Here is a 25,018-nt window from a genome sequence, read left to right on the forward strand (position 1 = left end):
AGTTCAGGGTAAAATATAATCCTTTGCTCAAATCAAGCATTAAAATTGATGTATTAATTGGCTCAAACCCAAAGTGAACAGAAGCTCACCTTCAACACTCTATCCACCTCCTGCTTGTTGAGATCCTCGCCACACTCCTGACTCAGCTGGCTCTGGATGACATTCCTGCGCACTCGGTAGTTCTTCGAAAAGATTTCAAGCAAAACTTGGCGATGCTTTAAAAGAAAATGTACTGTAAGTCCACAGAGAACAATTATTCCTGTCTTTCTATCACAACTGCACATGCCTTAGTCTGTACAAAGCATTCCCTGAACAACATTAGAGGATTCTTGCTTCATAATCCTGAAACCATCCCATATATTGCTGCTCTCCAGCAGTGCCTTATCCTCCAAGGGGTCTCTGCAGACCCTGTGGCCACAGCTGCTCCTGTTCTGTGACCTGGGGCACTCCAAAGGTACAAAACACACTGAGGAAGGCATTGCAAGGTATTCCTCTCAAATGCTTGCATGGGAGTGCACATCACTCCAGGCAAAGGTTGGCTGGTTCTTGCCTCTTTCCTATAGAAATGTGCTCAGTTCATGGAGCTGGGTAATTGCACTGTCCACCCAGAGGTCATCAGGCACCTGCCCTTTCACCTCGTTTACTCTGACAGAGTTAGAACTCAGCAGATCCTCACATATGCTGCAATCATTTCCTATTCTTAAGTAGAAACTGGTAATCTCTGGTTAATGTTGCATTACCATCAAAAGGAAAAAAACCTTGCACTGGATCCTGGTCTGAGGCCTGCATTGGAGAATCCTTTCTTCTCACAGGTTCAGAAATAGCCACTGAGATACTGACACAATTACCAACATGTTATGAGCTTCCTTTCAGCTAGAAACAGGTTGGTGTTGAAAACACCAATAGAGAAAGAGGAAAACTATCTGCTGTACCAGTTCCAGAAACATGAATACAAACAATGCCAAACACTCAATACAAATATAGGGGGGAATGTCACTTCTTTTATCTTTACCTGATCATAAGTGTCACCAGCTTCCCAAAGTGCATAGACCTTTAGTTCATCTGGTGAGGCAGCAGTCTGTGGAGGAAACTGAGAACAAGAGGCTGTTAAAAATAACCAGCTATTTAATGAGTTCTGTTTAATGACTCCATCATACTGTATCCCTGGACACCCATTACTGAATCAAAACTCTGGCTGCCATGGAATAAAAACTATTGAAAAAACCCAACTGCTGTCTCACCCCACACTGGAAGGGGTGCCTTGGCTCTGGCAGCCCTGTGCCTGCCCAGCACCTTCTCACAGCCCCAGTGCCAGAGCAGAAACATGGTCTGTGTCACAGCTGTGACCCAGGGAATGGCACCCTGAGGTGTCTCAACGTGCCCAGCTCTGACTGATGGCTCTGCTCAGGTGGGACACCCTGCCCGGGGCACTGGTGCCACATCTGTCACACACCAACCACAGCTGGGCTTTCAAGGGAACTGCTGGACATACTGGAATCCCATGAACTGTGCAAGGGGACAGTTTCCCACTGGTGGAGAGCTGACCACCGTGTACCAGAACAACCCCAGGGCTTGGACCTTGATGCTATCCCATGGCAAGGTATCTGTAGATTTTTCCTGTCAGCAGTGTTTGCTTCCAGACCATCCAGAACAGCTGAGAGCACCAAGTGCATTGCAGGGTCCTTCTGGCAGTTTTCACCTTTACAGTGGCAGGTTTTACAGATTCACTGCATCCTGCAGTTATCTGCTTCACTAATCCCAAATGAGCATTACTGACAAGCAGGTGCTTCTGCTGTATTGCCATCTCTGTTTGGGGCAGACTACAGCACTCAGAAGACTGAACACTGAGGGACACTGAGCCAGCCATTTGCTCATTTCAGGCTCCAGAAGTGACAGTGGTTTTGCATGTTTTGTTTTCCCCCCATGTGCCAAGCTAGAGAAACACTTTCATTTTTTCTGAGGCAGAAGCCTCACACCCCTGCAGACAGGAAGGAGCACAACTGCCTCTCCCCCTAAAAAAATAAAATACCATCCATTTGCCTTAACATTTCCCCTTGGAGCAGTGACTAATGAGCACTGCTGGAATATGCCTTCACTCCTGACATGTCTCTTCCTGTCTGTCACTAATGATTTATTCCTTGCTAACCAGCCAGATGACCTAAATCAATCATCTATGAAAAGCTAACAAGCCAGTCCCAATTGTTCCAGCATCCTTCAGTCCTGGCTGCTGGTACAAACCAAACCTTTCTTCCCAGCCTCCATCACCAGCCAGCAGACTTGTGCATCACAGAGTGAAAGGATCAGCATTCCTTTCATGCTCTGCCTCTGATCTTATTGCAAAGGGGAAGGGTTTTGTCCAGTGGGAGCTGCCTAGTGGGATTAGCAGCTTTGACTTGCAGGTTAGTCCAAATGGCTGGGATCTAACAAGGTTTTACACTTGGTTTAGAGCCAGGATTCAGGCTGACTAGGCTCACAGCACCTGACGTAATTCTCCTCCCATAAGGACACCTGCTTTTGAGGAATAATCTCTCTTGTAGGTTTTCAGCAGAGATAAAATCAAATACTCAGCTTCCCTCCACACAACACAGCAGGAAAGGCAAAGTGCAGCAGGGCACTGGGAGCACCCAGGCACAACCTGCTGGGCTCGACAAGTGAGCCAGCACAGCCTGGAGTGCAAACCCCTCCTGCCTCAGCCACAGCTGTGTTTATCCAGCCATTCTGGGAGGAAACGGCTCCAAACAAACACAATCCTTGGGAAGAAAAACGCACAGAATCTCCTCCTCCCAGCCAGCCTCCCTCTGCAAACTGCTGCAAGCCAACAGCTCCCTGCTTGCTTGCTCCTGTCACACAGCCTGGGAGTGGGAAATGCCACCAGGGATTCCTCAGAGAGACACAGCACAAACAGTTCACTGCCTTGCCATCTGCTGTCCCTTTGCTGGTTTATGTCACCTTGGTCTCCCCAGCCTCACCCTGATACAGTTCTCTGCTACCTTAAAATCCTTTTTAAAATATTTGCCCTGTGTCCCTTCCTGCTCTGAGCTCCTGGAGCAAGTGCAGAGCTCTTGGGAGATGAACTCCACGCTGCCCCAGGGCTGCCACGTTCAAGTGGAACCTCTCAGGGAGGAGCCTTGGGCTCTGGGAAGTTCTCCCTCAAGCACTGAGCCACTGCCAGGCAGCCTCAGTTAGAGCTACACCAGATGGAAGGGGCTGAGAGTGCCAGAATAAAACTTATCAGCTGGAGAAATCCTAAAGGTAAACTGTTGATCTCACCTCTCAGGGAGCCTGGCATTGGCACAGCCTGCAGGGCTCTGTGAGTGCAGGGCTGCACTCCCCTCCTTCAGCCCAGCCAGGGAGGGCACACACAACAGTTACATCATTTCCTGAGGCCTCAAAAATATCCTCAAGTTTTGGGCAGATCCTTGCCACTGCAGGGGCCATGGGAAGGGAGCCATGGCAGGAGCAGCCACCCCCAGTCTGCAGGAAATGGGTGTGGGTGCTCAGGAGCCAGAGTCCTGCAAGACACCTCCCATGGGGAGGGAGAGTGGCTCAGCTCAGGGCACAGGCACCGAGTCCTGCCTGCCCAGGGCTCCTCTCCTCTGTCTGTCCCCTCTCCTCACCCTCTCCCATGGCAGCACCAGCTCAGGATTTCTCTTTCCTGACCTGTGCTTTTTCCCCCCCACTTGATGAGGGACAGCAAGCACAGCACCCTGCAGGCATCCCCACGGCCTCAGCTGCAGCTGGAGTGGCCTCTCCTGGCTCCCCACAAATGCTGTTTATCTCACACCCTGGGTGCTCTTGGTCAGCTCTGTAACAGATCCTACTTTCCCCTGGTAAAGTTTCAATTGCCATTTTCAGCCACACATTTTCTATAATAGGTAAGCAGTCAAGCCAAGAGTGTCTTCATCCACCAAAGAACATCATTTTAATTACCTCAGATCATTGATTTTTATCACCAAAGCACTTCCAATTACAGAAAACTAATGAGTAACTATGAAATCCCACACTGAACAACCCTCCAGGCTTTCCCTGAGCTCAGGCGCCCTTGTTGGGTTCTGACAAAATTGTCCAGGGGAACAATCAAGAAACACCAAAGTGTCTGAGCCCATGCAAAGAGGAAACCCAGCCCCAGCACCTTTGCCATCTGCACAGAGCATCAGGGCAGGCTCAGGGGCAGTGATTTACATTGCTGCCAGCAGTACAGGCTTGTACACAAGAGCTGCAGTGAATTCTGAGTCAGCAGAACTAAAACTTGCAAGAGTCTCCTCAAGAGACATTCCAGGGACCACTTCTGCACCTCTGCAGGTCTCCTGTGACAGGGTTTTCCACACAGAAGGAAGCTCCTGACCACCTCTCTTCAGCAGGATTTTATTTTGCTTTTTGAAAAGAGAAATGATCTCACTCTCACTTCTCGTGTGGATTTCTAAAATCCTCAAATTTCCAAAGCAAACAAGCCCCAGTCCCAAGGAGCAGAGCAGGGATGATCTTAGCTGTTTACTCTCAGCATGGCAGAGGCACACATCACACCAGGTGCAGGGGAGAGCCTGGCCAGCACTGAGACAGTTCCAGGCAAGCACCACCCCAGGACCTGGAAACTGCCAGGAGAGGAAGCAGCAAGCACCACAATTGGTGCTCTCCCTGTGACATTTCCAGGCTGTTGCTTGGTTCCCAGGTGCCACAACATGTACTTTGCACACGACTGAACACGTTCCTGCTGCCCCCAGCAGCTCCCATGCTCCAGGCTCTCCCAGCCCTCCTGCTTCCTGCTCTTTTGAGCAGTTCACATGTTCCTTCTCCTCTCTCCCCAAAGGCAGCTGCTCCCAAGCTCCTTCTGGTTGTAACCCAATCAGCAGTGCCAGATGTCTTGTAAAATTAATTTCCTTTTAGGCTCTTTCCCATGATGCCAGATTGCCTTTGCTCTCTTAAGCAATGCAGTCTCCCAGCCCTGCTCTGTCTCACGCAATCACCCACATTGTTTCCATACAGACAAAGAAACAGACACCTCTGCACAGCCCAGAGGAAACAGAGAGGCCAAGGAAACCTGCTGCACATGGGCTTTGCCACTTCCCAGAGGCTCTGCTGGGTGTGCCCTGCTGCTCCCAGGCAGTCAATGTCACCTTTCCCCCCCAGCTGGGTCCCTGTCCCCGAGGGAAGGAGCTTGTGCAATTCCAGGAGAGCTGATGGGAATCTGGGACTGCCCATGTTAACAGGAGCAAGCTGGGACAGCAAATCACACCCAACACCCTGGATGTGGAAACAGAGTCCCAAGGACAACAGGGCAGAGCGCAGAGCCTGCCAGAAGCAGGACCCCAGACAGAATTCCAGCAGCTCCATCATGTCTGAGCACATCTGTCCTTCTGGTCCATCAGCACAGAACACAAATATTTCACATCTCAGATGTTTAACTGCTCCCCCGCCAATCCCTCCCCCAGAGCACACCAAGGGAATACCATACTTACAGGCACCAAAATCTGTTTGCAGCCAGTGTCCAACACCATGTCCTGTAACATTTTGTCTGAAATGCCACTGAACAAGGTATGTCCTGGAGGCAGACTGGCTAAGTGGAGGTTAAATAACCGTTTAAGCTCACTCAGGGTGAGCACAAACTGTTTCTTAAACGTGGAGGACACAAAGGCCTTCAGTTCCTGGGCGACCCTGTCGATGCAGCCCCCGGGCAGGTGGCCATTGACAGGGTCCAAGGGGCCCTGGGCTGGGTGCAGGCCGTTCACCAGGCCGTTGTTCAGGCCCTCGTGGGCTGAGGTGTCCATGGGCTCCTCCAGGCTCACAGGCTCCTCCTTGATGCGGATATTGGGAACATCTGGCTTGGCCGAGCTGTCGTTGGATTTCATCTCTGCCTTCTGCCTCTGGAACTCCTTCTCCAGCTGCCCATAGTTCTGCTTGACTTTTGCTTTAGCCATGTTGACCCTTTGCTCCCCAGAAACCAGCAACGGATGAGCTGGTGAGAAACAAAAGGTACCATGAATCTCAGCAGGGCTCATAGTGAAATGAAACCAGGAAACATCATCTGATTATGAAATCTAAGGCATAAACCCAGTCTGTTGATTAGATTTTACATTTTGAGGGATTTTGCTGGATTTTTGAGGGCAGTGTGTGTTTGTTTTTCTAAAGCCAAATGTTTGGGGAAGGGTATTCCAGTCAAGGAATCCAAAGCAAAGTGTGTTTGTTCAATCACCAGGGCCTTTTCCACATTTCAGGAAACCAGGATACAAACTGTTTACACATCTCTGCTTGGGACCCAAATACTTCTGTCCAACACCTCTTCTTTTTGTCTTTTAGATTCTGTAGTGGCTGGTGGGGGCTGGTGCAGCCCCTGCCAGAGGCAGCACCAGGATGTCAGCAGGTACAGGGAGGAGTGAGGAAGGGTTAACAGTGACCCTGAACAGCCCTGCAGCACGAGGTGCAAGGCACGAGAGGCTCAGACCCTCTGCTGGTGTTAGTACCCAGTAATGGGGTGAAAGGGACAGGAAGGAGCTCTCTCCCATGGAATCCTGCCCTTCTTCCCCTCTCCACACCCAGCCATCCAAAGGTGAAAGGAAGGGGTGTGTTGGCAGCAGAGGAGCCCAGTCCCTGCCAAAGCAAGGAGGGCAGTGTTTGAGGCAAAGGCATGCCCAGCACACATGCTGTTACCTTCTCTGCTGTTAGGCTCACTAATCCTCTCCAAATAACCCACCACCTAATCCTTCTGAGCAGATCAGACACAGGGTATTGAAATGGATTCATATGCTCCTTTGTCAGTCCTGCTTACACTCCTCAATTGCTCCAGTGTCTGGCACCAAGTCAAATGTCCAGTTAAAACTCTGGAATCTCAAGTTTTCACAATCTTTTAGGATTTTGGAGCAGCTACTTTAATACTCTCACTGGCATCCCCAGTGGAGAAGGATACCAAAACCAGACAGCTTCACACCTCCTTACAGCCTCCTGCCATTACATCCTCCAGTAATTGCTGGGCCCTCAACCACACCAGAGAGCCTCCTGCAAATCAGGGAAGTAAAAAATCACCTCACTCACATTAAGTTGCATTAACATTAAATTGAGAGGTGAGAATTATTTGTGCACTGGCTCTGTCTGTCCTCCCTTCAGGAGCTGGTTACACCCCACAAGCTGCCTTAAATGAGCAAGTGGGTAAGAGATCCAGCTGATTTTACAGTGTCAAACAGCGAGTCCCCAGGGCCACAGACTCCTCCTGGCTCTGCTACAAGGATGCCACAGTAGCTGGTGTCACCCCAACCTCAGTGACATTAGTACAGACCAAGATCTGTCTTAAATATTCCAGAGGAAAATAGTAAGAAAGAAAATACATTAAACAAAACCAGTCTCCACCACATTCAAAATAAGAGAGGAACAAAACATCACTCAGGAATACAGATGGGCAGATGAATACATGCAAGTGCTTCAGCATGATCCAAGCACAATTCCATTTACCTGATTGTGCCTCTTGTTTCTTTGGTGCCAAGTGCTCCTTTAAGAGATTATAGACCTTTTCTAATCTGAAAGACAAAGACACAATATTCCAGGACAGTTGCAGTTGTTATGTCTGCATGCAGCCATGCCAGCTTTAGCCATTAGCTAGAACATTCCATCTCTCCAGGAACCAGGAATGACTTTAGGGATGCAGTAACACCTCCCACCACACCACTGCCTGGGCACTGTGAGGGAGAGACTTGGAGGCAATACAGATCACATTACCTATCAGTGTCTACAGAACCCTTGTACTAAACAGTTCTTTGCTTTTAGCTTATTCCCCAAAATACAGTAAAATATTTACTTGGCCTGAATGCCCATCCACAGCATCTGTTGCCTCTGAACTATATCTGGATGCTTCTTAACAAAATCTTCATCGTAAGGGAGCATGAACTCCCAACCTTTGTTTATTCTTGCCACAGACATGTGCTCTAGGAAGTCTTTCACATCTTCTGGGCAAAGCTAAAAGAAAAAGCAAAAGCATAAATAGCATGGAAGTCAGTTTAGCCAGGACAGATGCAGCAGTGAGCGCTGTGCATGGGACAGGAGAGCTGGGCTGATCTGGTGTGCATGGGGCACCTCTGTGGCACACACCCAGCTAAGTCAGAGATGCTCATCCTGCTCTGCAGCACAACACTTTCACACACTGTCAAAAGCCCAGGACTTCAGAGAGCCGTGGTGATTAATCACCCCAGAGTCAAATAGCTCATGGCATGTTTTGCAAAGAAAAGGGAGTTTCCAAACTGAGATGAAAAGGCTCTATGGGGAAGAGAAGCATATTCTACAATGTTAATCTTATTTTAGAGCTGCAGGCCAGACATGCTGCACCTACACATGCCCAGCTTTTATGCAGCACTGGCTCTTACATTCCAAAAATAGATGGTCTGTGCATAAACTGACTCATGTTTCATCATTTTAGTGCATTTAAAGAATTTGGGGTTTGTCCTTTTGACTTAATGTTCCTCATTCATTTGCTACTTTTAACAGAAAGTTCAGGTGCCTGAGTTACTTTAAAGTTTTTACTCAGTATTGCAACTGGCAAATGCCAACAGAAGAGCTGCTCTTAAGACACCCAAAGCAGAGCAGCTTCTGTGGGCTGTGTAAGCACCTTCAGTCAGCTCAATTCAATCTGTGCCCAGCTTTCCACTGAAACACAGCAGAGGACAGAATGCATTCCAGTGGCTCAGCTACAAGGTCAGTCTGCAGTTGTGGAAAATTGTGGGAGCTGCTCAGAATGTTTTTCTCTAGAAAGAGTATTATCTGTACCTGTTCCAGATGGAGAGCAAAGCAGGCACTGTGAGAGGAAAGGCTCACAGCAGCACCCACTATCTACACCCACACAGCAACATTTGGCCAGCTTATCACCACCTTTGGATTTGGGAAGAAAAGGAATCCACTCACTTTTGTAACTGCTGCTACTTCCTTTCTCACCACCCAGCGGTCCTGTGTGAACTTCCACATCTAGAAGGGAACAAAAGAGGAAAATCTAACAACTGCATGTAGCAGTGGCTTTACTGAAGTTGTAGCAATCAGCCTGTTCAACGATGTTACCACAAAAATAGAACCCCCATTCCTTTCAAGAATGTAAAAGTAAGTGATTCTCAGCCAGCTAGGGGGACAAACATCTTCTGGCTCCTTCTGTCCTCAAAGCTTTGAGAGTCCATGGTGTGCCTTGGCAAACCTATGACTACAAAAACTACAAAGAATCTCCTGAACTCAAACTCCATTTAGTTTCAAAACAAAAAAAAACACCCAACAAAACCACTGCAGTGATGCTGGGACCCCAGAAGTCACTTCTCTCATACCTCATCATCAGCCTAGGGACACTCTCCTTGCACTCCTAGGGGCCTGTGCAGGCTGATGGCTGCTGCCCTTCAGCAGCACAGAGCCCCTGCCAAGTGCCTGTTCCCTTCTTCCACCCCCATCACAGTCACTCAGTCATGCCAAGATGTCCTGTCACTCACACACTTGTCCCCAGGTAGGGCACAGCCAGGTGCTCTGCACAGCAGCTGCTGAGGGCAGGCTGACAGGACTTGGGCAGAACACTGAACATGACCTTTCATTTCTTCCTGTCTCCGTTAAATAAGCTACAGCCTCTTTTAGTCTGTGTAGATTAATAATGTTGTTAAGAATCCAAAATCTCATTACTGACAATTTCTTCCTGGCCTACAACATCATCCATGCCTCCTTCTCTCCCATTCAGCTTCTCTGTACCCACAAACACACAAACCCAATCCACTCACTTTAGGCCACAGGGCATTTCTGTTTCAAAGCACAAGAAGTCCATAAATGTTTTTTAAACTTATTAATAACTTCACACAAATATAGGGAAATAAAGTTCACTTTTTAAGCTAGAACACATTTTCTCCACAGATGTCACACAGCATTAAATACTATTTCTGAGTCTTAAAACTACACATTTCTCTTTGTCTGAAAGCCAGAAATATTGATCTTTTCTATTTCCTAACATTTAAACTTTTTCCTTCTTGTAGTATTAATCAGTAAATTATTTGCCTTTAAGATCAACACAGATCCATTTCTCATAGAAGGTATATTTGACATAATCCAAATGAAAATAATGTATCTTTTCATCCTAAATATTAAAACAGTATCCCTTACTTAACTGAGCACAATAATTCTGGTCCCTGAACTTTACACAAGATATGTCACCTAATCTGCTGTGTCCTAAACACTTATGTCACTGGGTCACACCTGAATCCAGGTCTCCATCTGGCAGTGTCTTGGGCAGCCACCAAGAGACAAGGAAAAGTCAGCTTCAATCACCATCAGTTTGATCTTACAGTAGTACTGTAATACCCTTAAAGTCTCTTGCACAGCATTCTCCAGTTCAGAGCTAAACCTCATGAACAAAGTCTGCAATAACAGTCAGGTCTAACTGAAACAAATGAGAGCTGTGCACTCAGACCTGCTCTGGTGGGGCAGAAGCCATAAACTGATTATGAACTTAGGAACCACTTAGGACCTTAATTCTTTCCATGGTTAGTGAAAATAAACACAATGCAGAGGCTGTTCCTTTTTGCTGTGGTTATGTGTGTGTTTACAAGACCCATATTCATTTCAACTTCCATGTGCAGCTACTGCTCACAAAAGGTGCTTGGGAACAAAGTCCTTTCACTGATTAGCAGCCCTAGGGAATAAAGTCCTTTTAAAAGATCACCAGTGCATGCTCAGGGAGCACAAGGCTTACCCACACTGCCCTCCTGAGCCCTCAGTCCTGAGCCCTTGGAAACAGAGCTGGAGAAACAAGCACTTCATTATCCAGTCCTGGCTGTTCTGCAAGCCCCACACTGAATTGTGGGGGCAATGTGATAGTGCTCTGCAGCATGTGCTAGAAAGGGATGAATGCTGCTAATGACAGATGATCTGAGCCTGCCAGGCAGACACAAAGTGAGCCTACACCAACATTCCCACAGCAGACTTGTAACAACACCTTCAGGATTAAAGCACAAACAACTTCCTTGGAGGAAACACCTCGCTGCAGCAGAGCAGAAGAGTTTTGCAATGTTGTGGCCTCCCAGGCAAGCCTCACCTGTGTTTTCATTAAAAGCAACAAACACTTTTATACTTACAACAAAATCTCTCCCTCTACAGAGCACTTCTGCAGGAACTCCACTATGGGGACTAGAAGTATCTTTCGGGTAGAGAACATCACTGTTAATTAAAAAGGAAGAGAAATTAGTTACAAGGTACTCCAGAAAAATGGCATTAGTGAAGAGTAACATAACAAACATGCCCTCCCTGTTCTGCAGTTAAATTATACCTTTATGCAAAGCGTGGTTTTCATTAAAGGCATTAACATTGGTGTAATTACACCACTGCAATTACATTAGTACAGAAAGGCTTAGACCAGCAAAGCACAGCCTTGTGGCAAGCAAGTGTGTGCAACACAGCTACAAGCTCTGCTTTGTTCTTGCAAAGCCTACCCTCCCTTGGATCCATGTAAACAAGACCAGAATGATCCTAAGAAGTGCTTAGGCTAACCTGGTATGCAGCCTTGAAGGCAGCATTTAGCCAAAATGCTGATGTACGGGCAAGACAGTTTTTTATTTCCTTCCCAGCAATCAAGGGTTTAACAGAACAATATTACAAAATGCCATACTTGAATCAACAGCCCCAAGACCAGCATTACTGTGTGTCTGTGTCCTTGTCTGCTTGCAGGGCCAGCTGATTACATGTGTTACCAGGCTCTCCAAAGCCCCACAGCAACTCAGGTTCATGATCTTGATCCTACCCAGGCCAAAGAAATGGGTCCCCACTCTGTTCAAAGCTCTGATGTGTGCTGCTTTGTGCCCAAACATCCCATTCACTAGAGATCCTCACATCCTCCTCAGACTAGCAGCAAAGAATCAGCTATAACCTAAGAACAATCTGAATGCTAACATACTGTCTCTTAAGCTGCTCCCAGTATCCTCCTGTACCAGCTGGAGGGACAGCAGGGTTGCTGTAAAAGCTGGTCACATTGCTAATACAGGCCTGCACCACAATAGCTGAAACATCCTGCTGGCATACTTGGACTGGCAGCTGATGCCATTCATCCTAACACAGCTACTCCAGAGACTGTAAATCTCTGCATGCAGGGCTCCACACAGGTAAAAAAAAATCACACTGCATTTTAGATTTCAGTTCCCAAGAGGATGCTCTATCCTAATAAACAGGATGATACAGACTCCAATTCATGTGGTACACTCAGTACCTCCATGCTTGATTTATTGAGGGTAGTTTTCAGCTGACAAGAGCAGTATCCACTGATGAACAGCAACAGGACTGCACAGAGATCCTTACAGGACTGAATTTTGCTAAGATACTATAGCTGACATTGGTTTAATTTTCTGTGTTTCTATTTGATGCCAATCTCTGCAAGAACTCAGCTCTCTCACAAAAGAACATGAGCGCAGACATCAGAAACCTGCCACAACTCAGATGCAAAAACACAGATTACATCACTGCTCAGCCACAATCCCACTTGGGGACCGGTACTAAGGCATTATCCTTTCACAGCAACCTTTTGGATACAGAATAGTTGCACTGAGATGCAGACAACACCAAAGGTTTCACACGCGAGTTGGGAGCGCGGGTGTTCTGGGCTGAGGGCGGGGACACAAAGCCCGGGGGCCTGGAGGGATGCCGGGGCGGTCCCGGCGCGGTCCGGGCCGGTCCCGGGGGGATGCCGGGGAGATGCCGGAGGGATACCGGGGCAATGCTGGGGCGGTCCCGGAGCGATGCCGGGGCAATGCTGGGGCGGTCCCGGAGCGATGCCGGGGCAATGCTGGGGCGGTGCCGGCGCGATGCCGGGGCAGTTCCGGAGGGATCCACAATCCCTGCGGATTGTGCCGGGGACAAAGGCGGGCCGGGCCGTACCTCTTCACCACCCAGTTTCCCTGGACCAGCAGCGCCACCTGCTGCACGCAGCGCAGCACGGCCGTGGGGTCGGTGCCCGAGCCCAGCAGACCCAGCAGGTTGGCGAACGGCATCACCTTCACTGCAAGGCAAACACGGAGTCACAAACAGCGCTCACACACCCAGGAACGGGGATTCAGCGTGTGCACGGGCAAAGACTTATCTTGGGGAAAGAAATAAAGCCTTAGGTATACCCCCCTGTGCTGTAGGCATCATCTGTTCTGAAAGTAGCTGCTAGTGTTACAGCAGAGTTGACTGGCTGAACTGGTCACAAATTAATAAAACAATAATTTAAAAACCCCAACCTATATCTTTGGCAATATCTGTAAGCAGAGATGCCTCACAAGGCAGGCCGCTCCTGAGGCAAAATCCTCAGGATTTGCTCTCATCAGAGAGTAACCCTAAAGAGACAAAATAAAATTCCTAGGTGACACACATGAATTGTGTATCATTAAAAACTTCCCAGAAAATGCCAAAGGGCAGGCTGTACATGCTCAGACTGCCACATTTTAGGAGATACTCGCTGAATGTGTATCCAGAAAGCTATCATCAAATTAGAAATTTCTAAGAGTAAATTGATGGCAAGTGTATCAACAGTCAGATCAGCTGTCTCTGCTCTTTTTATGGAAAGGCTTGGGATTTAGATTCTTCAGAGAATCAAAGAGCCAGACAGTCTGTCTGATAGGGTGACAGAACTGGTAATACTGGGGAAAGCACTTTATCTGAGGCAACAAGAAGTCACAAAGTGAAGTGCAAATGTATTACAAAAGCTACAGACCATTCTTCATCAGGATCTTGATCTGATCAGCAAGGGGTAAAGTCCTCAGCTGGGCCATAGAAAGCACATTGCTTGGAGCCATTGGTTTCTCACTGCAGATAAACAGATTTGCAGCCCATGAAAAGGAGAATCCAGCCAATGTGGACTTTGAACACTATGTACAAACACTTACTTCTCTTCCTCTACGCTTGGAGGCATCAGCATCATTAAATATTCACTAGAAGAAAAGGAAACACATTCTTTAAAATGCTTGTCTTGAGATTTGCCAGGTTTAAGTACAATAATTTCTCACTTAGAGTAAACCTGCTTGTGTGAATCTACAAAACAAACATCAGCCTGAAAAGAGCTCTCCCTTCCACTCCCACTTCCTCAGAACTAGTAAAAGCTACTGACATTCATCTGCCCAAAGTGAGAGTATGAAGTAAATGTGAGTCAGAATCCCAGCTCTTTTGTACAGCAGAGGTATCCAAACAGAGGATGTGCACAAGGAAATATATTAGACACAGGTGATCTGACAGCCATGAGCAGGGTTATGTGAAACCCCACACACACAGAGAATCAGGCCAGCAAAAAGCAAAATTTCTGTCCCACCCATGCAATTACCAGTGCCTGTGAGAAAGAATCACATCCAAAAGACTCTTCAGAACAGCTATCACTGATTTACAAGAAAAATATGCCAACACCATTACCAGAGCCAGACTCTGCCACTTCACTATTACTTGGGCCATGGCTGTCCCAGGTGACAGGGAAGCACTGACTGCATTATGGAAGGCTCCTGTAGAGCTGCAGTCACCAAGAAACAGACACAAACACCTTTCAAGTAGTTTCAGTTGTCCCCACAAATCACAAAGGGAAGTTTTGTAAGATTTGCTAACAATGGAAGTTACTGGCTACAGAGTATTAATTTATATTAACCAGAAGAAGCTTTTGTTTTAATTTTCCTTTGCAATATTCACAGTCCAAATAATGTAGGGCTGTGATAACGTACAAGAAGCTACAACCCTGAGTAAAAACATGAGGTTTTAATCTCAAGGGTATAGGGAAACAAAGAAAGCAACCTCAGTAAGATGAAAGCCAGTTTGCTTCTGTTCTTTTAAACAGTTCAACTTTTTTTAAACAATTCAACTTTGGTCACAAACAGGATTTTCACAGAGCAGATTTTTAAAGAATATATCTGCTTATTACTCTGAAAACAATCCCAACTAATTAATGCCATTTCTGTAGGAAACCACCAAGCTATTACCTGGGAGATTTAATTAATTCTGTGTTTTCAGCAAGGCCATGACCTTGACTAAATAAATACTGGCGCTCGTGCTCAGAACGGCTATCCTGGAAACAGGGAAAAAACAAGAGTCATTATCACATACTGAAAATATACAGAATGCCAGACAGCTGGATTTCTCATTCCAAACTATGACCACCCTGTCATCATTCCACCACTTGTTCCACCTTGCTACCTGATGTTCTGCTTTCACTTCCGTGTATGATGCTCATGTGATGTGGGAACATTTCCCTTGCTGTGCCTTTGAAACCTCCTGACAGACATGCCCAAGTTAGCCAAACAGGATTTCTCACACCTGACTGAATGGGCTTCCCAAGTCTTTCACAAAGACCAGTTTATAATCCAAGACCCAAGTGATTCTTACACTCAGATCTCCTTTATATTTGTCCAGCTCTCAGTTTTGAAGTGTGGAGACTCCAAAGCATAATCCAGCAGAGGAGATACAGAGCACTTCAGGGTCTGTTCCAGCCTGCAGAGCTCCTCTTCACTCTTTTGATGATTCCCTGATTCCCATGGGCAAAGATTTAAAAAAGTTCTGAACTTGGCTGAGCCTCCAGGCCCAGGCAGCCTCTTCAGGAGCCAGCACAGACCTACCTTCAAGCCATAATAATGCAGGTGAACCCAGTGCTCTTCTGCCTGTCTCTTCTGCAGGAACTCATAGGACTGAACACGTCGCTGCCGAGCTTGTTCGGTCTCAGGGCGGGAGAATCGGACCTGGAAGATTTGGGCATCATTCAAAACAGCCCTAAAACCCTTGGGAAAAGCCCATCTGCATTACTGATTTGGTGTATCAGTATCAAACTAAGGGCCCCAGCTGCAAGGAATCACCCCTTGCTCTCAGTGCCATCTTTATGCCTGTGCAACAAGGGTGAGTCCACCTGGCCTCCCCCACCCCAGCCCACGTCAGCAGGACCAGCTGAGGTTTGCTGTCCTTTCATTTCACTCTGAACTCTCAAGCTTTCTTGTGAACTGTTGCCTGAACCAGCATAAAAAGGAAAATGTGGACATACAGTAATTTGCTTAACATCATCTTCAGCTTCATCCTGGGATGAATCACCACCTGCCAGAAAACACAAAAGTGAACACACTGCTGCAGTGAAAGAGCCAAAGCCAGTCTGGGGGCCCATGCAGGAAGACAGCACACTGAGAACTCCATATGTATGGATTCAATCCCAGCCTGCCAAACTGTGCCATGTATGACAGCACCACACTGCTCCTGTGATAGGACATCCTGCTGCCATGGCCTTCCCAGTGGCAGTGGGGACACAGTCCCCACCACCACCCTTTGTCACTTCCCAGCACCTCCCATCCCTCTGCCGATCCCTCACACTGTGCCCATAAAAGCATTTAGGCAAAAAAAGCAAAATCAGTGAAACAATCTAAGAAATGGCCTAATAATGACTGTGTTGTTAGAATAAACACCTTCAGAACAGAATGACTCTTACCAGCCACATTATAGAGTACTTGTATCTCACCTCCCCTCACAAAACACAGCTGTGGAGAATTTACCTTCATTAGCAGCTTCTCTTTCTCGGTGTTTTGCATCAGCCTTGTCCAAGTAGGTAAAGCTTGGTCTCAGCTGAAGAATTCCATGTAGTGGAGTCAAGTGAAGTTCACCTGAAAAAGAGAATTAATGATGGTCAAAATTGATTTTTTCCACTGCACGAGGACACAACTTTTCATTATCTCCCTGTCTCTGTAAAGCCACAGCTTCAATTGAGCATAAATATTTAATACAGCAAAACGTAAAAAAGGATTGAAGTGAAAAATTCATCCAGTGCTCAGGATTTCAAGGGAATATGAAAGATCAAGACTTGTTTCTGTAATTTTGCCTTTTGTGTTGAAACCAGATCTTGCAGAGAGCCACATTCTGGCACACGCCTGACCCATAGTCCAGAAGACCCCTAGTAAAATAGTAACCACTGAAAACAATCTCCATATTGTCATCTCGAATGACCCCCGGACCAAAACTCTGTGATGGGCTGGGCAGTCAAGAGAGGGACAAAAAGTGCAGAACAGGAAAATGAGACAGACACAATTAGATTAAGAAAGCAATATAAATAATAATGATAAGTTCATATTACAAGTGCATATTATTTCAGGCCACCATGAACTGTTAAGATTCTGGAGGCATTTACAAACCCAGAGTGCTTTTACATGATATTTACAGTTTTGCTAGACCTACTCAAGGACTCTTGGGACATTGACAAGGGAAAATTTTCCTTTCTTCAAAGACCCATCAGTCAATTAAAACTGAGGCCCAAAAAAAAATCAAATAGGTCTTATCTTAACACTGAAATGAGTATGTTTCCCTGATGGAAGGGTTAAGCAAAAGAAACTTACCTTTTTTATAAACAGCAGCTGCATAGCGGGAAACATTACTGGCAGCCTGGGAAGAGCAGAAAGTTTGCTTGTCCATCAGCTTCCTGCAGGCAGAGGAGGGCAGTGAGATGGCATTCCACAGGCAATGTGGCATGCAGGTGCCAAAAGTCTGAAAGCACCAATTCCCAAAATGGAATCTCAACAACCGCACCAGACAAATAACCATCACTTCTGTCTGCAAATCTGAATTCGTGATGCAGCCCAAAAATGTAGGTTACTCTCAAGAATACTTGCTACAGAACAGAGTCCAAAGCAGCCACTGGTGGACACACAGCTATCTGTGCTCACCCCAGAAAGGAAAGGAAGGCAAAGAGGACACCTACGAGGAATAGGTGCTTGTTTCATCTGTACAGGTGCCATCCACGTTGAGAGCGATCTGCTCTCCCTTGCTGCGACAATAGTTCGGATTCAAAGTATCGATGGCCATTTCCAGTTCAACCTAAAGAATATCAGGGAAAGACAGCTAATTACCATGGCACAACCCCAAACATATCAATTAAAACCCACCCCCACACTTTCCATTTTCAGAGGTTTACAGCAAACTTAAGTACATAAGCAGCATCATTCAAATCCACAGGGCAAATCTCACCCAGAGCTGAACAGCACATAGATGGGTTTGGTATGGTGAGGTCATTTTAAAACAAGCTGGAGATACAAAAACTCCCACGTACACAAATGGGATCAGAAAAAGCAAAGTTCTTTAGGCAGTCCTGAAATACACATTCACTTTGCTGGATTCCTTCCATGACACTATCAGTCCAATTTACTTATCAGTACAGATCAGGTGTACAAGCAAGCTCGTTCAAGCCTCCCCATCACTGAGGAACCATTCAGAATCCCTCATAAGATGGATCTCCTAGTTTGGTACCAAGAATACAAAGTAACTCTGTCCTCTTCAGAGGCAAAGGCCTCCATTCTGCTAATTTGAGACTGCAGCACTCAGCACTGACTTCAGTTACTCCTGACTTTCACTTGTCAGAGCATTGTAACAAGATCCAAACCTTTAGTTATAAGAAGAACTATTCCCCCCCACTTTAAATTTCAGACCAATGTCCAAAAATAAGCATCCTCCTGCATAATAATTCTATTTATATATTATGACAATACAGAGCATATTCTTCTTCAGGGCATGTCAAAGCCCTTATAAATTCGTGTATCACAGCTACCATCTTATTTTTTCTTTCCCTTTATGTTATTCATAAACTGAACTAGTTTCAAGTCCCTGGATGAGACAGCATATTTACAAAGGTTTGTACAGGGCTTACAGTGCAAATGTTTGCTGATTTTAATAAAAGACATCATGAACACAACATGCATTCTAACTCCAAAGTTCACCAAAGCATTTCCCTTAACCATTTCCCAGAACCAAATTCAAGTAACACAGACATTTACTGCTGCAGTTTTAAAATAAGATATTGTAAAATAATAGCCAAATTTCTGGGATACATTTGCAAGCAAGTGCAATGATTGTGGCTTTGGCTATACTTTACCTGTACTGCCCCAGTGATTTCAAAAGGACTCCTGATGATTCACTGCCAGGCAAGAAAGAAATCAAGACTTGCACTGACACTGAAACAGAGGATGGCTCCAAGGCTCAGTCCTTCTTCAACCCTTCTCTGAATACTGTACAGACCTTTTCATTAGAGCTCTTTTCACACAAGCACGAACAGACTGAATTATCATCAGTAACTACGTTTCCCTGAGTGATTCTGTTTTCTGTTAAAATAATGGCTTTCCCACTATGATTTATAAACTTTTATTCTAAACTCTACCTTACAGACACAGTAAAAGACTCTTCATACCTTCAAGCACAGAGATCTGGTCCTGCAAATAGCTGCATGGTTAGAACAGCTCAACAGCATAATGTGCTTTTCTTAAGTACATTCTGCATATCATAAAAAAACTTCTACAGACTGGACTCAAATGATGACCAACCTTTTGCTGCTTTGGTTTTATCTTCGCTGACAAATGTGTAACATCATCGTAGGTCATGGAAGCTGGGCGAATGGGATACTGCAAAACAGATCATTTCATACACCCCTCTTTTCTTAAAGATCAAAGAATTTCACAGAAATCAACTCAATTTCCCCTGTCCCCTCACATGCATATCCACTTGCCAGATCTCAGAGACAAGACACCCAGAAAAAAACCATTAATTGACTGATTTGTGAGTCATCAGGGGATTTGGGAACATGACCTAGAAAGTCTTTTGTTTTCCTCCCAGCCCTCTGCTTTTGTCCCTTCACAGACCCCTTCCTGCCCCTCACAAACCACAATAACCTGTAACACATTAGTCCAGCAGAAAAAGAAAACCTTATCCCTCAGCATTAACTCTCTGTAGAGTTATTAGAAGTAAAATATCTGTGGGTCTACAAGTAAATGTTAGTTTAGAAAGTACAGGCCACACGTTGCTGATCAGGAGAGTAGATCCAGGTTTAGCCACATGAGTCTCTCTTCTGACCTCTGGGAATGCTGAGAGGACAGTGTGCATCCCAGTGAGATCTCCCAGCACAGCAGCATCCTGCCAAAGCTGCCAGGTCTGCACACCCACAGACCCCACCATAACCAGCCTCAGTCCTGCCTCCAAACTGACACCCAAACAGGTTCTCTATATCCCAGACCTTGGCAGACTGAAGCATTAAGTTATAATCTTTGCATTTATTTTAAACAAACTATCACTGCATAAAAGTTAACTGAAATACCTGAAATAGATAGAGCTTCTCCAGTAGACTTCTGGCCAGGAACACGTCAATCTAAAAAGCAAAACAAATAACCTTCATCAGATGCCAACTGTAATAAAAGTAGAACCCTTAGAGCTCAAATACTGACAACATTAGCTTTTCATTATGAACTCTAACATAAAATAGATTCATGACTCTCCTGCCAAAAGTTTCCTCTCTACTGACTTTGACATGACATTCTACATTCGGCCTTTTTAAAAACCAAACCTAAAAATTCCACTACAAAGAGGTAGCAGCCAGTGGCTCTAGCTGTTTTTCCTCTCTAAGGAAACTTGGCAAACAAATGTGAAAGAGGAATTTTTTTCCTCCAAGGATCTGAAGCAAATCTGTTATCACAATTATAGAAAGAGGAGGAAGTTCTCAGTTTGGCAGCACGACTGAAAGGTAAGTTCCTAACTGGTATTTTATAAAATCTTTCTGAATTAGACAAGACACACCCACATCCTCAAGCTGGTTCAATACTTGCACTTGGCCATCAGAACTGAAAATGCACAGATGTTTCATGAATAAGACATATGGAAGCTGCCATTTCAGATACACTCCTGACAATTGCCACTCCTTTTCTCATGGCTTTTCACCTTCTATGGATTTGCCCTTCCTTGTGCTTCTGGTGTGTAAACTCACATATTATCAAGTGACAAGACACCGTGGCTATTTCTTGGGACACAGCAGTCCTTTAAAGAAGTCCAGACTCAGAACACAACTCCTTACTTCAGCAGAAGACATGAACACTGCAGATTCATGTTTAACAGATCATCAAAGTCATTCCAATTTTTTCAGCTCCCAGAGACATGCAATGGAGTTCACTGGAAGCACCCAATGGTAGAAGCAAATCCCCACCTTCTCTTCTGCCATGGACAGATTACAAAGGGTGAAAAACCTGAGCTGCATCTGCCAACATGGACAAAATATTCTGGCAAAACAGATACCATGGTCCACACAACATAATTCTTTGCATAGCCCCAGCCGTTGGTTATAAGACAATCACTGATGTTGATGACACATTGTTTCAGCAGTGTAGGAATACTGGGAATTGTAGTAATAAAAATAATTTTAAAATTCTTATGTACAATCATTGTTGCTACAATGCACATTTACCTCTTGTATAATTGGATCATCTTCTTCATTTGCCATGCTAGGATAAAACAAAGCTTTTTCTTGGCTTATTCCTTGGCACAACCTGAAAGAAAACAGGAATGTCATATGAATCATTTCATCTGTGTCACATACCACATGCAGCCTAGAGTATTGTTCAAGTTAACTTGGTTCCTTTCAGTGATAATCTGTTTAGTCTGTACTTTGAAGGAATGTATGTGTTTGCATGAACAGGTCCCTGATACTCAACAATCTTAACCAAAGGCCACAAAATTCTAGAGGCAAGCAAATGTCTCAAAAATAGGTAAACTGCTATAACTTCTGTGGAAGCTTCAGTTACTAAGAAAGCCCTGAACTAGTGCCTTGAGGGAAAGACAGCCCTTTGCAATTGCATAAAGTGTATCTTTTTTACGCTGTGCAACAGTAACACACAGGTAGCAGCTGTTTTCCAGCCACAACTGGCCCTGCAGGGTCACTGTCTCGGATATTCCAGTCTGGGAATACCCTGACTTTGGGTCCATCTCCCTGACAAGCTGCAGCCTTGTCTCCTGACCTGCCACTCTTCAGATTGTACTGCTAAATGAGAGCTCCAGAACACACTGCTCAGCCTTTCCTGGAATCCTCCAGAAGCAGCAGAACAGATTTTTCCTCGCAACTACGCCAACTCCAATGAAAATAAGATATTAACTAAGGACTTGATACTCTGGAACAAAGGTTCATTATGTTCAATCCAGTGCTGGAGTCAGTGTCGTGCCTGGTTCAGACCTCTGAATAAAAAATGATCTCTCAGCTAAATCAACAATAGTTTTCCCCTGCTGAAATCAAACAAAAGGATTTACAAATTATTCGGGGATGCCACTGCAACAATGTTACATTAATCAGCCAGTACTGGTCAAGATAGGCATAAAAAAAGACGACCTCTCACAAACTGACCAAGGAAAGTTTTAGCAACAAAGATGATCAGGCAAAGAAACAAAATCTGTTCAGGAACTCTCCCTCATTGTCCTCACTCCTTGAGGACAGCTTACTTCTTTGCTGGATTTCCTATGGAGGAAGAGAAAGAGACACAAGCAGCATCCAGGATCAGCTGGGAACTGAGCAGCTGGGAAAGAAGGAACCCAGCATCCATTTTACATCTAGAACAATGGCATTTTTTTCAAATACTCAAGCCACCACACAATTTAGGCAGCTCAGTATATTTCAGCTGACATACAGGCTTCTCAAATATCACACTAATGTACACAGAGGTATCTAAGAAACCTTTCAGAGAGGCTAGACATTCTGCATACAAATGTTATTAACATTCATTCAGGCTTACAGTGTTTCTGCCATTCCACCTAGAAATATAATTCCATATTTTTCAGTTACATTCTCTCCGCTACCAAAAAAGTGCCCCTCCCAGTACTGAGCTGGCATTCTCCACTTCTTTATGCACCAGCATGTCCCAGGGTCTTTGTACCATACATTTGTATTTGAAAATTTATGCCTCAGTATTTCAGATTCCTATGTGAAGTAATTTTGTAGAAATGCAGAACACCTTCACAGTAAAAAGCCAGTATCATAGCCACAGGCTGGGCTGTGAGCAAAACCCTGAGAATACGATATTTGACTGATACCAGTGTTTTCTGTGATCAGGCACCCAGTTCCTCCCAGAAACACACACTGATATGTTTTAAAGAAATGAGGTTTGTCAGTTCCGTTTTTGCTTTCCCTGCTCACATCCCCAGGTAGCCCAACACCTGAGAGCTCTGCAGACATGGCACAACTGCAGTTTGCACTCAGCACAGAGCTGATGGTGGGAGGATGCCCAAGGTGTGTGAGGACATGTGGTAACACCCAAAGGTGGGACACCTGGATCCAAACACCCCTTCCCCACACTGGGAACCACCCTTCCCTTCCTGACAGCCTGCAGGCCAAGTATCTGCTAGGCTTGTTCTCTCTCTTCTGAGAAAGTTATTGCACTTTTGAGAAGAGAAATAAAGATTCCCTGGGCTAAGGAGGGACAGAGAAACTCAGCCTGAAGGACCTGGTCTCTGGCCCCTCACTGAACACTGCCTATGTAAATATACACAAAACCTCTTTGTGAATCCATCTGGCACTACTCAGGGGAAATGCTGTATTACAGAAACTACATTTTTCTCTTGGTCCTGTAAAGACAAAGCATGACTACAGATCCTTTTACTGGAAAGTGAGACTGACACATCTATAAATAGGAAGCAGTGTGTCCCAGCACAACTCATAATACTCATGCAACTGGAAGAAATCCTCTGAATCAGAAGGAAGGCATGCAGACACAATCCTATGTCTGATATATGCATATGTAGTGTTAATTTCCACACTTCTCATATACATATATTTATGATACCACACGAGTTACAGAATGGAATCAAACATTAGGAAACAGCAAATATGGTCAGCAGGTTCAAACTTCTTTTGGTAGAACATTTTTGTTTTATGGACTTTCCTCTAATCTGCAAATCAAAGTATAGTGTGAGTTATCAGCTTGCAGGAGGGCAAGAGATATAAATCTTCTCATTTCTCCTGCAAAGTGACCAATGCAAGGACCAATCCCTGAAATTGCTCATTAGCTGCCCATAACACCATCAATGTAGAACCAATGAAGAACAATGTTGTGGTTAAAGAACTGTAAACATCAGTGATGAGGCAACTGAATCCTGCATCTCACTCTGAGCTTAGAAGGTCATTTGAGTATTAGAGATTTAATTTTATTTTACTATCAAAGACTGAAATGCAACTGCAAGAAGGTAAATTGCAAACCTGCACATCATTTGACACACAGACTCTTAGTCAGGCCTGCAAAAAATGCTCCAGTATTTAATTTTTACCTAAATTTGTCAGTTATAATGGACCCCCAAAGTGCTACCACTGAAACCTGAAATATTCTTCATATAATCATACAGTGCCAAAGAAAGGCCAAGAATTCCTGCTGGATCAGTGCCTGAAAGCATAAATGCTGAAACAGCAGCATGTAAAAAGCGCCATCTCCTGAATCACTACCTCAACTACCTCTGGCACCCAGGCTCCTCTAGAAGGGGCTCTGAGCAGCCCTCTAGCTCAGGGTGGCCCATGGCACACAGTAAAATGGAACCTGCCAGAAGAAGCTAAAGCACCTTCCATACACTTATGGCAATTACCATTTTGACCCAATTACCTGCTTCATTTTCTCCTCGCCTGCAAGCAGCTTTGCACAGTCATCTTCTGGCAGCGAACCCAAGAGGGTTCCTCTGCACCAGGACCTATCTCTGACGTGATGTCACCGCAGCACACCTTTGGGGTTTTACCAGGTTATGCATCAAGCACGAACCTTTCTTTACCACCTCACCCCGTGTGCAGCACAGGCCGTGCTGCCAGGGCAGGGGTCACTGTGTGACACACCGGGCCAGGTCGCGGTGCCCGTCCCGTGCTCCCCGGGGGCAGCGCTCCCGCCGGACGCGGCTCCGCGGCCCTGGCGCCCGCCCTGCCCTGACCCAGCAGCGCTGGGCTCGGGGAAAGGTCCGCGGAGAGGCCACAGCGAACCGCCCGAGCCGCCCCGACCGCGGGGACGAAGCGAATCCCCCCGGGCGGGACGGCTGGGCTGGGCTGCGGCCCCGCAGAGCCGGTGCCACGCAGGGGCAGCCGCTGCACTTCGGGGCGGGTGCGCCGAGTCCTTCCCGAGAGGAAGGCGCGGGGCTGCGGGCCCCGGTGGCACCGGCGGGGCCGCCGCTCGCAGCCCCCGGAGGAGCGGCCGGCATTCCCCGGTGCTGCTGCGGGAGCCGAGGGGCCGCGGCTGCGGCCGGACCCGGCCCGTCCTCCACGCACCCCGGCCCGTGCCGGGTCCTGTCA

General features: G+C 46.0%; 1 protein-coding gene across 1 annotated transcript in view; it reads right to left on the reverse strand.

Moving 5' to 3' along the window:
* Positions 1-25,018, reverse strand: part of POLR3E (RNA polymerase III subunit E) — a 28,458-nt gene that overhangs the window by 2,979 nt on the left and 461 nt on the right. The window contains exons 2-20 of the mRNA XM_030957997.1: positions 21,179-21,260; positions 20,042-20,092; positions 19,275-19,352; positions 17,663-17,778; positions 17,301-17,383; positions 16,467-16,574; positions 15,968-16,017; positions 15,552-15,671; positions 14,919-15,004; positions 13,848-13,892; positions 13,676-13,767; positions 12,859-12,979; positions 11,070-11,151; positions 8,881-8,940; positions 7,784-7,941; positions 7,441-7,505; positions 5,457-5,953; positions 1,013-1,090; positions 90-215 (exon numbers count right to left, since the gene is read on the reverse strand). Of these exons, the coding sequence (XP_030813857.1) occupies positions 90-215; positions 1,013-1,090; positions 5,457-5,953; positions 7,441-7,505; positions 7,784-7,941; positions 8,881-8,940; positions 11,070-11,151; positions 12,859-12,979; positions 13,676-13,767; positions 13,848-13,892; positions 14,919-15,004; positions 15,552-15,671; positions 15,968-16,017; positions 16,467-16,574; positions 17,301-17,383; positions 17,663-17,778; positions 19,275-19,352; positions 20,042-20,092; positions 21,179-21,214 (2,052 nt within the window). The 5' untranslated portion in view covers positions 21,215-21,260. The remainder of the gene's footprint in view (positions 1-89; positions 216-1,012; positions 1,091-5,456; positions 5,954-7,440; positions 7,506-7,783; positions 7,942-8,880; positions 8,941-11,069; positions 11,152-12,858; positions 12,980-13,675; positions 13,768-13,847; positions 13,893-14,918; positions 15,005-15,551; positions 15,672-15,967; positions 16,018-16,466; positions 16,575-17,300; positions 17,384-17,662; positions 17,779-19,274; positions 19,353-20,041; positions 20,093-21,178; positions 21,261-25,018) is intronic.

Source organism: Camarhynchus parvulus, chromosome 14, assembly GCF_901933205.1.
Source record: "Camarhynchus parvulus chromosome 14, STF_HiC, whole genome shotgun sequence".
Lineage (NCBI taxonomy): Eukaryota > Metazoa > Chordata > Aves > Passeriformes > Thraupidae > Camarhynchus > Camarhynchus parvulus.